Source organism: Aphelocoma coerulescens, chromosome 3 (assembly GCF_041296385.1).
Source record: "Aphelocoma coerulescens isolate FSJ_1873_10779 chromosome 3, UR_Acoe_1.0, whole genome shotgun sequence".
Classification (NCBI taxonomy): Eukaryota; Metazoa; Chordata; class Aves; order Passeriformes; family Corvidae; genus Aphelocoma; species Aphelocoma coerulescens.
Window position 1 is genome coordinate 9,092,034 of NC_091016.1, and position 14,304 is coordinate 9,106,337.

At 36.9% G+C, this 14,304-nt stretch overlaps 1 protein-coding gene and 1 pseudogene across 8 annotated transcripts in view; both read right to left on the reverse strand.

Moving 5' to 3' along the window:
- LOC138107604 (kinesin-like protein KIF16B) overlaps window positions 1-14,304 on the reverse strand; it is a 181,513-nt gene that overhangs the window by 58,273 nt on the left and 108,936 nt on the right. For 5 of the 8 annotated variants that reach the window (XR_011149635.1, XM_069009024.1, XM_069009023.1 and 2 more), the window contains 3 exons: window positions 14,026-14,076; window positions 6,787-6,909; window positions 265-354 (listed from right to left, as the gene is read on the reverse strand). Coding sequence is in view for 7 of the 8 variants with exons in the window: in XM_069009024.1 (XP_068865125.1) it covers window positions 265-354; window positions 6,787-6,909; window positions 14,026-14,076 (264 nt within the window). In the remaining variant the exon portion in view is untranslated. Of the gene's footprint in view, window positions 1-264; window positions 355-6,786; window positions 6,957-14,025; window positions 14,077-14,304 lie in introns of those variants that run through there. The other 3 variants (XM_069009026.1, XM_069009025.1, XM_069009027.1) reach the window with 2 other exon arrangements.
- On the reverse strand, window positions 10,421-12,935 carry LOC138107605 (uncharacterized; annotated as a pseudogene).

A 14,304-nucleotide genomic window follows, 5' to 3' on the forward strand; every position in this document is an offset into this window, starting at 1 on the left:
GGGCACATTTCAGAGTGCCAATCTCTTTAAACTGTCTCAAGCCAAGACACCATGTCAAAGGCCTTACAGATCAAAAGAGATGACACCCATAGCTCTTTCTGTGTGCTCCAATATAGCCACTCCACCACAGAAGATCACTAGATGGGTCAGGAAGGAACTGTGCTGGCTGTCAGAAATCACCTCCCTTTTTGAGTAAACATATTTCAAACCACTTTTTTTCAAGTCTCTACCCTTTTCTGTAAAAGAAGTTTTACCAAAACTTACCTCTGGGTACTTCAGTTTTAAAGTTTTATGCAATTCTCGAAAACGACTGTACCGCCGAAATATTGTCCATGTCTCATCCAGGACTGTTATCTAGAACACACAATATAAAAAGAAGAAACAGAAGTAAACCCAGACAGTACACAACACTAAAACCCATGCCGTATACAAGGTTATAAGATTAAAATGGGCAATTCTTAATTGTCTTAAATCCATACACTTTTGTAAGTTTACTTAGTTTTTCTTTTATTACAGTGACAGAACTGTACTTAATAAGGAGCACTGATTGCAAAGCAAAAAACACCTGAAGGCATTTATTCCTTATTCCACAGTGGTTTGACAAGACTGTAAACACATCAAAACATCCCCAATCCCCAATCACTTCTTGGCGCAGCTATTTGGCTCTCAGCATTACAATCAGTTCCATTAATGAATAAGTAACATCCAGAATAAGTGTAGTGTAACCTCTCAATATATTCATACAAATGTATATTCTTATACATAGATACTGAGAATTAATAATTCACATTTCTTGGACACACAGAGTTCATTACCACATAGAATGGGATTCCACTTTGTAGGGTAAAATATTATACCAGCTTTCAGTAGAAGATAAGACACTCTTGGTCTGTGTCTTCAATATGGTGATGAACATCCAATTTTTACAGGAAGTTTTCTTAAAATCAACATAATTACTCCTGTGAATAGAGTGCATAACAACAGGAGCAAAGAGAGAAGGCAAAGAAACCTTAACATCAGTTATTCACAAAGTTCTCATTAGAACTGAGATACCAAACATAATCTGAAATTAGGTGAAATTAAGGACATCTCTAAGTGGGTCATAAAAGTGTTGTAACTAGAGCATTTGACTTTACTGTAGTCTCTGTGCAGCTCTGGTGATCCAAGGCTATCAAGAAGCCAAGCTGCAGAGTGAGTGAACATTATTCTACACTGACTAGCAAAGATGGAGAGAGCCAACTGGCATTGCTTAAAACTGAACACCGCTGCTTTTTGAATGAAATTGGCCTAATATGTGGCATTACCCCTGTCTAGCTATGACTTTATGCAGGAAGATAAAAAATAAGCAATTTCACAAAACACATTTCACAAAGACACAGGCTTTTTAATCTTAAAGTGGTTCCTAAAATTAACAAGTAGTTCTCTCACAACTGAGTGTATCAAAAAGTTATGGAGCCAAAGAAAGTTGCAATGGAGTAGGGTAACTGAGTAAGAGAAACAGAAATCAGAGCAACAAAGCCAGAGGAAACCAGTGTCCAAACACCAATGCTACCCCATACTTGCAACAAACTTATCTCTGGTCCACCCTTCTCCATCCCTGCTGCTTTTGCTGCTGTATACAGAACACGGAAATTAGGAGAAGTGTTTTGAAAACCAGAAATTATTGCATGTTTTATGACAAGAGGAATGAGATTTGGGGTGGGCTTTTTCCTATTTTTACCTTAATTTTAAACTTAAGATGAAAGCAAACAAAACCAGCCTGCTCAAAACTTTTCACAAACATTGTAACATAGGTTCTTGTAGCATGTCACCACAATTAAAACTCATTATTTCTTAAAAAATTTGTCTCATATCACCAGTAAGCTTCACTGCTAACTAGGAGTCATCATCCCTGAAAGTGTTCAAAAAAGGCACTTGGTTTAATGGTGAACATGTCGGTGCTGCTGGGTTGACATTTGGACTTGATGATCTTAAATGTTTTTTCTAACCTTCACAATTCTGTCATTTTAGGACACCTGCACAATGGATGATAATCCCTCAACATATTGTTAACAGTGTCTCAGACTTTACAACTCGGGTTGAACAGATTCAACATTCATAGGCAGGTTTAACTGAAAAAAATGAATAACTGTTCAGGAATATACATGTTACACTGATCTTGATTAACCAATTAACCATCCTGTTCTGAATAATTAAGGCAGAGGACTGTGTGATTTCAAAGTTCCAGTAGACAATGGTCAAGTGTAATAGCTAATCATAAAACAAAGATGTTACATATTGCTGCCTTCTTCTTGCTTTAATTCTGTCTTTTAATATTAGGAGTTGTGAAAATTTGCTGTGTTAATTTCATTTGCATATAATCTTTATTCAAAAGGGACCCCTTTTTTCCCAGGGGTTTTCACACAAGGAGGAGCAACCTAGCACAAAGCATGCTGGACTCCTCCAGCCACACAGCCTGGGGAAGAGCAGGCATGTCATGTTGGCTGTGCATTTGACAGCTGTCTAGGTCATAGGGTGGCACCAAACTTACCCAAATCAAAATGCCTGTGGCCAATTATTTATTAGCTTTCTTCTACAAAGTTTAGTAACGTGTTAGAGATGGACAGGAAGGAAAACGGCAAAGCCATACATCTGTGCTGCTTGAGAACTGTTTTTTGGTGGCTGGGTTTGACCTGACTTGGTCTGTGTCATCCTCTTTGTTCACTTTGCTTTGTTTACTTTCCAAATTCTTGTAATGAGACTAGCAGGTAATAGCAAAATTTTATTGTTGTTACAGCTGGTACTATTAGAAAACTAATTTCAATACTAAACAAAGTCTTAACTGGCCCCCAAAGCACAGCAATAATGTTATTAGGACAGATAGAATCAAACTCCACTTGTATAAAGAGAATTACATTGCACCTGGCATAGCAATAGCATTTTTAGAACAGGGACTTTTATTCCTACAACTGATCCAACAAGTTTGTGTTGGGATTATTTTCCCCCATTTAAAAAAAACTGTATGAGAGACTATACACTCTGTAGGAATGGGACAGGGACATATGCAGATGTTTTGAACAACAAATAAAGCAATTTTGAAAAGCCCTTTACTTTTTACGTAATTTGCTAATACAGTTAAAAGAACTTCTGAACTTCTGTTCTTCTTAAAAGCACAGTTCTTAAGAAAAAAACCATATGGTTAAGTACATCTGCAAGACAGATTTTGGAATATTCTTATCTAGGCACTGCTGTGATCCCAGACGTGCTTCAGAATTGTGGGTTGTTTTGTTTTTCTCATTCAAAGGCACAATTTCCTAGTAAAACCTATAAATCTGAACAGAGGTATTACAGTTCTGTCTCTTTTCTTATCATGATGACTGATAGAAAATAACCTAGGAGACATTTTCAATTGATTCCACTGTAAAGCACATCACAGAACTCGTCCTCTTTCTGGCCCATAGCAACAGAAGTAAAACCATGACTGGGAGAGAAAAAAAGCAGTATTCCACCTGATTCTGAAAGAGATTAGAAAAAAACAGAAAATGCCAAATTTCTTTATCTGGGCTGGTTAAACTGTCTACAGTCATCATGAGAACTCATATTTCTTCAAATATTTTTGAAACTGTTCCTCACACTATGAAAACAGCATCTGAAAAGCTAGAAATTTTCTAAAAAATTCTTATAACCTTTTTCTATTTATTATTGAAGGTATTAATCTGATAAGGTTGACAGGATATTAGACTTTTTACTAATTTAGGCAGTTACGGGGCACACATCATTTTCTTAAAGACTACTTATCAATGAGAACTGCCTCTGCTTTACTCCCATTCTGCAACAGTTCATCAAACTCAGAAAGAAATTTAGACTAGAAATGTGGACCTTTTGAGCAGATCCAACACAGCATCTGGCTGAACAGAAATGCAACTGGACCTGAAGGAAAGGACTGCTTTAGGGTGCATCTGCCTGCAATGAGGGAAAGCTGAGTAAGAATGAGAAGCCTTATCTACAACTTCCACTATTGTCAGAGAATCCCTGCAGGATTGTGCTTGATTCCAGATTTTGTTTCCATCACTTGCTCTCAGCAGACCCTGTGTGTCTTTATGAGAGCTGGAGTTCCACCTTCCCTGCCGCCTTGCTGCTACTTCTGCCAATCATAGGTACTGTCTGCAACCATCAGCACTGTCTGTAACAGATGCCACTGGTTTTATTGATGCAAAATCTCTTCCCACACACTGTTTCTAGCACAGCCTTGTCTGAATATCCTGCATATGAAAGGATATGAAAAAACATGAAAGGAAGGGGAGAATACAGGAATAGTTCTCCGGCATTCTAATTCAGCTCTAACATAAGTATGTTTAGACCTGATTAAGCTATTATTGTTTCATCATGTCTTTAAAGACAACACATAAAACTGTCACTCAAATAGAAGCTTTTTTGGAAATGCATCAATTCATACAGAATACTTGATAGCAGACTAGCACAAACAGCTCCGTGACATATTCCTGCTGCAAAAGCAGGTGCTGTCTTAGCCCTAATAAAGTATCAGCTTCTTCCTGTTTTGAACTCTCTCCAGTCAGTTCTTGTGGGACTCACTCTACATCTTTAATTAGGATCTGTATCCAGTGGAAGAACCTGAGTGGACAGAATATCTTGCTGGCCTGTTCCCATACATGTCTATATCGACAAGATGCTGGACCTGCACTAAAAGAAAATATTGTTGGATAGTATGTTAGGGTTGAAAGACTTATGAACTGACCATGAGGCTGCCAAGGAAAGTGGAACTCATTCTCTCTCTTCTGGCATATAAACAAAATAAACTTTACTACTGTTTGTCACAAGAAGAAATTTATATATTTGCTATATACAGAAATTTATTATACCTGTTCCTCTGTACAACAATTTGCAGGATTTAACTACAAACACAATTACTAGAAACATCTGTTGAAGAAAATACCTCTGAGATACCTAAGATTCACAGTTTTGGGGACAGTCTTAAAATTCAACTCAATCATCACTTGTCACTTCGTCAGGTTCCAAACTGCTATGACATGAAGATAGGTCAGCTACCCATTCTCCTGAAAGCAAGAAGAACCTTGCTGAAGAAAGCTTATCTGGGACCTAGCAAAGGAAATGAGATTAGCAACACCTCAGTCCTTTTCCATAACTGACATACATTTCAGACGATCTGAAAATACACTTGAACTAAGTGAAGTAAGGCTGAAAACAGGAATTATTTTGACAGCTGACATAGTATTCTGACCTATGAGGAAGAGATAAAATGAATAGGTACATGTTCTCCCCCCCTCTGCCACATATTCCTGATTTTTAAGGCAAAAAAAAATACAAACCCACTATTCCATGTGTTCTAATTTTCTACAGAATAACTGCAGGAGCTTCTGAAGATTAATACAGATCAAAGTAGAGCTGGGAGCTCTGCAGGGAAAAGGTTTAAAATAGAAAAGTTTGTGGAAGGTCTGTGGATTGTAGCGTGGAGCTAAATCCTGACTACAGCAGAAGCAATCCACTGTGACACAGGGAACTGGAGGGAAAGGAAAAAGCATTAATGGTTGATTGATTCATGTGAGGGAATGACTATAAGAAACATCACCAAAACTGTCAAACTGCACGTACTCGTTCAACTGCTCCTTCATGCTAAGATCTTGTAGAGGCTTACATGGGTTTTACCGATGAAGAGAGAATACTTGGAATAGAAATCCATCAACATATTCAGAACAGAAGCTACCTTTTTACTTTAAACATCTTCACTAACCATTACCTAGCCTAGTAAATCCCATGTGCTGAAAATTACTGGTGAGTAGAAGAGTCCTCGGGGAAGTTTCATGTGCACTTACTCATCTCAGCATCTCCCTGGCTCTGGGCTTTCAATAGCCCCAAGAAAATCAAAGTTCAACAGGCAAAAGGAGGTATTCCATCCACAAATGGTGTGGTATATTTTAAAATGAAAATTTAATTAGCACAAACAAAGCTAAGACTCCCCATCTTAATAAAAACCTTTTCAAAAGAGAGCACAGTTCAAAAATGGTCCTTCACACTGTGAGGAAGGTCACTCCTCCACCTCACAACAGCTAACAAAGCATCTGGCAGCACATTCAGTAAAGGAGGCTGCCAGCTCTGTCTCTGATGCCATTATACATCAGTTATGCTCCATGTCCACACACACTGAGAACACATTTCCAATTAGACTTTAGATCTTGCTTTGAAAAAACACTGGCTGCGTACCAGAGGAAACAAAATTAATATGCTTTTTTCCCCCTCAGCATTCCTGTGCAGAAAATCAACTGAGAAAACCACTAGAATGGAGAGGAAGCAGACAGGAGTTTGGAGAAGCAACACCTTGGAAACAGCAGTGGGAAGAATCAGAACAACACAGAGAGCCTGAAAGGAAGCAAGCCTTTGTCATGAGTGTGTGCAAAAATACTCTAATTATACTTTCATGCTTTCATTATTTCAGGTAAATATTTCAAGGTTGGTTTTTTTCTATAACCGACACTTGCATCTCAATAAAGGGCCTTCCTATAACCAATATGCATTTAATCCTCATCTCTGGAACTCTTCAAATTGAACTGACATTGGCTCTAGAACTGCTCACCCCGTCTGGTCACTAGCCTCCTCTATACAATCAATCCACTTGGAAAATACTTGTCTTTATAGTGTCCTATACTGTGCATTCTTCTCACCACCTCTCTTATTTAACAGTATGGAGGCCAGTTATGTAACAGAAGGAGAACCAAAAATTGCACTTAGTGGAACAAAAACATTAAAGAAAAGCAACTGATAAGCACTTACCTTTATTTCAAACTCATAGTGTTCATCCTTTCCCTGCCCACACAGGACATACCGTGGAATACTAATTTTAATTGGGTCCTTTAGGTTGTCTGGATTTGCTCCCAGTGAACGACAGACCATCCGCTTTCATGCACATACCAAATAGGGAGAACAAAGGAAAACCAAAATCACTACATAAGGAAAAAAAGAAAAGAACTTCACTGAAAATGAGAAAGTGTTCTTGGCCAGAGAAGCAGGAAAAGCGGAGGCAGAAAGTACTTCTAAAATGAAGGAGTTCTTTGAAAAAAAAGTGGATCTTGTTTTATAAGCAAGCCCTAACATTTTTTTATGCATACAAAAGTTAAGGTGAAGTATATTAAAAAACATTCCTTTATTTGAAAAGGCATTTTCAGCTTAGATATCAAAAACAAGGGAAAGCAGAAGACTTTTTATTACCTCCCTTTAAAAAAAATAAGTGTATTAATCAAGCTTTCATAGTTAACTCTAATTTTTGTACGTATCTTTCTTTTATAACAAACATGTTTACAATATCATGCAAAGCTGCCGGGGTCTAGGAAATTCAGAAAGCTCTTACACTTTAAAAATTCAAACTCATTTTATAATTAAATAAGCAATCCACTGTCAAAACAGTTTCCTACTATTTTTTTTAATCATATCTGAATCTTAGAAAACTCAACTATGAAAAATTTGCACAGTCTGGACAAAATAATATAAAAAGTTATTTGCAATGAGGGCCCATTCATCTGACAGCCAGATGGAATCTGTAACTGAAATTATGTAAAAAATAAAATATTTTTGCAACTGAAAAGATTAATGCTTTGCAGCCACTATGTCCAAAAGTAGCATAAGCATTTAGAGTGAAAAAGTACAGAAACTGCCTTTAAGGAAGTTCTCTACTTGCTCCATTGAACATACTCGGTCTGAAAACCTTAATGAACTGGCACTTAAAAAAATAACAGCAGCATAACAAATATAAGTCAACAACAAAAAAGATTGAAGAACTATCACTTCAAAGTTATGACTATGTTATATATTTGTATTTAGCACTGCTATCTATCACTTGAGCTGTAACTGTATTCTCAACATTCATCTTCTTTGTAGCAATTCCTGATGATTTCCAGGACATATAAGACTGTGTACGAGTTGGAGAAGAATTTGAAACTCATTCATAAACACCTCTGCCTACTACAGAGAGCCTTTTGATATCATCATTGCTCTCAAGAACAGGAGGATGTTATTTCATTGCCAGTCAATTATAAATGACAATGGAATTTCCCTTAACATTAGCATTAAAAAGAGTGAAAAAGAAAATACAAAGAAAGCGAATTTTTGTTCCACTGACTTTATCTAGAGTATATTTACCACAAACTTTTTTTTTTTTTTTTTTTAAGAAACCATAAAAAAGTTTATGTTTAAATGGAAAAATATTTTGAGCAACATTTGTTTTCACAACAAATATTGTCTCCTGTCCATTTTGGTCTTCTGTTATTACTCCCCACATTACTGGATTTTCAGCTAAAACTCATTTCTGGAGCATTGAAATGTAAGCTGTTCTTTCCTTGGGGGAAAAGAGGAGTTCACTGCCCTGAAAACAACATCATCTGCTTTAAAACAGCAATAAAACCATAAAGCCACTCATAAAGCCACCTCTGTCAACATGTAATTTATTGGCAGCCATTTTCAGAGAACTATTACAAACACCTAATAGAGAGGAAAACAATCTCAAACACAAAGTGTTGTGGAAAACGCGCCCTAATACATGAAATAATGCTTTGATAGTCATAAACAATGATTTATATGTTTACTTTAAATAGTAAAAATAGTAGAAATATTAGAATAAAATATACTGCTATGAAGTTCCTTTTCATAAAAGTGCAGTGTATTCATTGAGTTAGATTTTTAAAAAAGCACAGAAAAGGAAAACTGTTATTGGGAAACACAAGATGCACAAACATTTAACTTTGGAGTATAATCAGAAAAGAAATTGGTTGCAGAGATTGTTTTCCTTTAACAGCCTTGATCAAGGCAGCCCTCTCAGACAGTGCCACTCGATGCTGACTTTGGGCAGGGCCCAAAAGAAATGCCTTAATGATGTCAATGAGGGAGCCACTCCTGAGCAGGACTGACATGACGATATTACTCTGTCTACTCATTTGTGTACACATTCTTTGTTAAAAAACCCGCACAACACCTCAAAATAAAATGACACATTTTGCTCATTTTTGGCTTCCTTAAGGAAGTAGAAATGTAACAATAAAAACCCCCGTAATTCTCTATCCAAAAAAGTGTTCATCCCTCCAGACATAACTTCCCTACCCAATGCAAGCTATTTCTTTTTAAATCCCATGTGAGCTACATTATTGTGTCCTAACATATGGTAAAAACAAATGGGAAATGTTCTTATACTAGCAGAGAGACTGAAGTCTAACTCTGTTTAGTAGATTTCACTTCTGCTGGCAATATGCTTACAGAATTTAGAATTTCAGATTAGATACCACTGGTTTTTCTGCCAAGAATCATCTTCCTCAAACAAGGCATATGGCATATTCAAGCAACAGGATTCAAAAGATATTCAGTTCCCCTTACAAGTGAAGAAACAAAAGAGAGGAGACAACACCTTATTTATTATTTGAACATCTGACATGGGTAACAGGTAAAATACTCCTAAGCTAGAAGAAAGCCTTGACTAATGGAAATCTTCTACTAATGTCCAATAGCTACATTTTTTCTTGGGATGTAGTAACAAAAAGACTGTAAGAGATGCAATCTCACAGCATCAACAACCCCATCAGTAAGCAAGCAGAGGATGATGAAAGTAAGGCCAAGCACATTACATGGACAGAACTCTAGAGTTAAACTCACTCCATCTGTCAGGCAATGTCCCCATTTGTCAACTACCTAGTTAGAGGATGAGAAACATGCACACAGATGATAGACCCCAAAACATCTGTCTTGCCACGGTAGCATGATCAAAGGTTGAAATGCTATTTAAAGCACAACTCCTTTTGCACTTGTGACAAATTTTGATATGAAAGTGCAATAAATCTTAAATGTAAAACTCTGAAGCAGAAGAGAATTGTCGATGCTAATATTCCCAAAATTGCATGTATAAAAGCTGTAAACATCTGTACTATTAAAAGCATACAATGAAAATAAGATTTAAAAAATCTGCAGATATTTTGAAATATTGAGATCAAGGGAATGAAGTAAACGAGGAGCATGAAAAACACAGATAATCAAAAAGATTAAGGAAAAGATAATTGAGGAGGAATAGAGAAGACATTAACGAAGACAGATAGTATATGGAAGGAGTCAGAAAACAGAGCCAAAATGGAAATCAGAAGACAGAGCTGTAATTATAGTTTTCATCCATCTACCATATAACAGAGAAACATTTAATTTCCTCACTTTCCCAAGGAATTGTATGTACAGCATATCAGAGATGCACAAAATACAAGCGCTCAAGTAATAATTATTATTGCTTAGACACGTGTACACAGTCTGTGGTACTCCCTTAGAGCTCAAATGTCCCTTTTCTTTACTGATTAAAAAAAGGGGAGGGGGTGTTGGAAGCTGCACGGGACGAGGAGCCCGGATCCCAGCGGGGGGAGAGAGAAACAGTCCAAAACCAATATGGTTGATAAATGAACTCCGTTTATTAGCAGTCTTAAGGCACTTACATAGTATACCAGCTTGTTAGCCCCTAAGTGGCTTAAAGCTTATCAAGACACATTTCTATTTCTACATAATTGGACCTACATTAGCAAGTCTCCACAGTCTTGTTACGATCAAAAGAATTTTGTGCTCATCTCCCTCGTTTCACTCCCGGATAGCACAGCTGCAAGTTTTTCACTCCCTATCTGTTTTCTCAGGCTGTTTGTTTTCTTTCACACAGGGACTTTCCCATGGAAAGTGTCTCTCACACACAAGCCTAAAAACTTCCAGCCCTATTGCTTGCACAGTTCTTTTATTGATCCCAATAATTCTATTTCCCAACAAGGGGGAAAGGGTTTTATCAATACTTATTAGTCTTTTATTTTGAATGTATCTAAACGTATTTGGATTTCAACATTTCGTCAAATGCATAATTAGCCAAATGGCTTCTTCACTTGAACTGAATGGTAATTTCCAGATTTCTGAAGGGATATGCAAACTGCTTTGAAGAATTGATGGGATGACTGTCAGCTGAGTATTTTTTTCTTTTTCACAGTATTTAGAAAAAACAATTCCTAAATCAGGTCCAACCTTGCTCCTTCTAGAAAACACAAGATTAGTTTTTGTGCAATTCTTTGTCTGGCAAAACTGCATAACGGATACCATTCAAACTATACAACCAAAGGCTGTCAAATTGTGATCGCTGGCATGAAGCATCCAAAATGTTAGGTGCAAAAAAAGACATTATTTTCCTTTAAGAGGCCTATATGAGTAGTTGTAAGAACAAGACTCCTATACAGTCTGCTTAGCACAGTCTACTTTCACTGATGTATACAGCAGTACAAGAATGTCACCTAATGAAGGTTTAATACTTCCTATATTTTAATGGAGTAGGTAAACCAGATCAGCTAACTCAGTTTGAAATTTACAGGACAATCGTACTCCATTTGAAAAAACTAATTCATTCATATCTGATGTCCAGTCGAGTGAAATCTGCATCAAACCCTCTTTCAAGAGCTGGTGAGTTAAATAAACATCATCATTCACTGTAATAATCAAACTTCTCATTATGTCACTGCAAATTCTTTGAGTAAAGTGTTTGTTATAGGTAAATACTGTGAGTAAACCATCTTCAGCAGAACACAGAAGTTGAATATTCTGTCCAGCAAAGCCAACTTGAATCTCCTTTATAGTGCCGATAGGAACCTCATGCAACACTGCCAAGGAACTCTGGCAGGTGCCTTGTTCAGCTGACAAAACAACAACCGTACAGAATGGAACTGAACAAAAGCAAGCAAGCAGGTTCTGGGTCTGGTTTTCTGCAACTACCAACAGTGAGCCAACAGATACCTTTCAACTCCTCCATCCTACCAGAAATTTGAGGTAAAGCACAGATGAAAAATTCCAGTACTTTTTCCAGAGAATAGACCTGAAGTTTCAAAAAGACATCAGGAAAATGCCTGATGTCAGATGTTCAAATAATAAATAAGTTCTGTCTTAACAGAAAATCATTTTCTAGCTCTCTGTTCTTCCAACGCCATGCAAATTCTTCAGGGGGCTTTCTCACAAAGGCATCAGAGATCTCCGTGCTTATGCACATTGTGACAGCCTCTTGCACAGGGGATTCAGTCTGAACGACATTTTCAGTATGAGCTTTGGCACCATCAGTAGGGTGGGATATGTCTTGATTCATACGTGACTTGAAGAACACATTTACTTGCAAGTTTCCTATAAATGGCAGGTTTTTTATTAATGATACTGCTTGAGCACATCTCTCACTTCTGTCACACGAACTTCCCAACTCCTTTATTTGTTTAGAAACCAATGCACTGCTGAGCAGCTGACTATTGGTATCTTTGTAAAAGCAGGAAAGCTTACTGAAAAGATATCCCAAACTGGAAGCATGTTCTGGTCTGACATCAAAACAAGAAGCTATTGACTTAAAAGAAACCAGTCAGAGGTACTGTGTGTTGGAAGATGAGAATTACTAGACTGGTCTTCAACTATTGGGTGCACTGTGTTTAATGGGCTGTTCATTATAAGTTTTTGTTTCAGAACGCACATTAGACTGAGAAAAGAGAAGACATGATATGCTAAAGCCGATTTGCTCTTTAGCACCCATTAAGGATCCTGCAGGAGACAGCTGTTTCAAGTGGAAACAATCAGATTCAGTTCTTGAGCTGTCACAATCTGGAGAAGTAATTATTTTATCATCAAAATGATTGAAATTTTCAACCTTGCAGAGTGAATAAGCCACGCTATTAAAGTCAGAACTATGTAAAGAAGTAGATAAAACTTTCTGATATGGAACACTCTTACCCTTGAAAGTATTCGTACTTTTAGAGTGAATTAAACTACTTTTAATGTCACAATGACAAGCAAAGCTCTCCTGTCCTGAGTTACTCCTTTCATTCTGAAATGCCTTCTCTGATGTACACGGGGAGAAGAATCTTCCAGAACTGGAAAATAAATTCACCATCTCCGTATATGCCTTCTATCTCTTATGGTCTCTTAGTCCTGCATTTTCTCCACACAACTCAGAAGCACAATTGCCATCTTTAGACAGAAATGGAAAGCCATAGTGTGGCTGCCACTTTTGACTTTTCTGTTAAAAATTCCAAAAGAAGAAGATAAAAATGTCTTTGTAAAATCTTCCGACCTGAACATTTCTTAGACTGAGGATTGATTCTGATTAGATTTATATAACCATTCAAAATCAGTACAATCTGTCAAAATGAGAGAGAGAAATCCAACAGAAGTGATTGAGATCTGGTTAAGGAATACTTGATCTTTTCAACCCACTCCTGCTTTTTCATTGTACAGTATCCATTTCATTTGGTTTATATTTGCTTTACTCAAAAACCCCAGGAAAATCAACAGGCAACGCAGAAACTTGTAAGCCCTTTATATTTTACCCACACATGCACAAAAAGTAATCCCATACTAGTCAAGAGAGTGCAAAAAGTACAACACAGCTTAAAAATGACAGTGTAAAAGTCAAAAAAAGTCCAAATTTGAGGTGTTGCAGCCCTCCTATTGTTACAGTTCAAATCCAGGAAGCTATTCAGGATTTACTCACCAAGACAATAACTGTGTTTCAAGCAACAGTTAGACAACTATATATGGTGGGAGGGGTCTAAGCCTCAGTTTAAAAATACATAAATACATGTACGAATCCTTCAGAACACACACAACTTGCCTGGTTCTTCTTGCTAACTTATAGACACCCTTACAGCAGTTCATTGTTAGTCAAAAATGTTATGTGTATTCTGAATTCAGACAATCTCTCCTCATTAAATGCTTTTCTCCTCTAAAAATAATGAAAGGGATACTGTTCCAAATTAAGAATCATAACAAAACAATGAAGAAAGATCAACCCTAACACCACACCTTTCAAACAAGGGAAAGCTAGGTCCAATCTGAAACAAAATCACTTTGAGTCCAGCTGGTAAGATGCACTGCCATCTCTGTTAGCCATTAATCTTGCTGTGAATTCAAAATTCTAATTATGCAGCTAAACAAGTGTAATTACAGGGCATGCCACAATTTAAGACAACCATTTCATTCTGACAAATTATGACCTACCTCATACTTCAATTTGCGTTGAATAGTGCTGTTATTACACCTCTCATTATCCTAAGCACAAAAAAGGTACAGGAGGTTATTAAAAAGTGCCTTTCTTGTATAAGGCAATTAAAAGTATTCAGAGGAAGAGACATTCTTCATAATAGACAAAAATAACAATCAATATTTATTAAACCACTGGCTTAGAAGTCAATCAACCCATTCTTTCAATCAATTAGGTCACCAGTTGTTGAATAGGCACTTGTTTGCAAGTATGAAATTCCATCCAGAAGAACATTA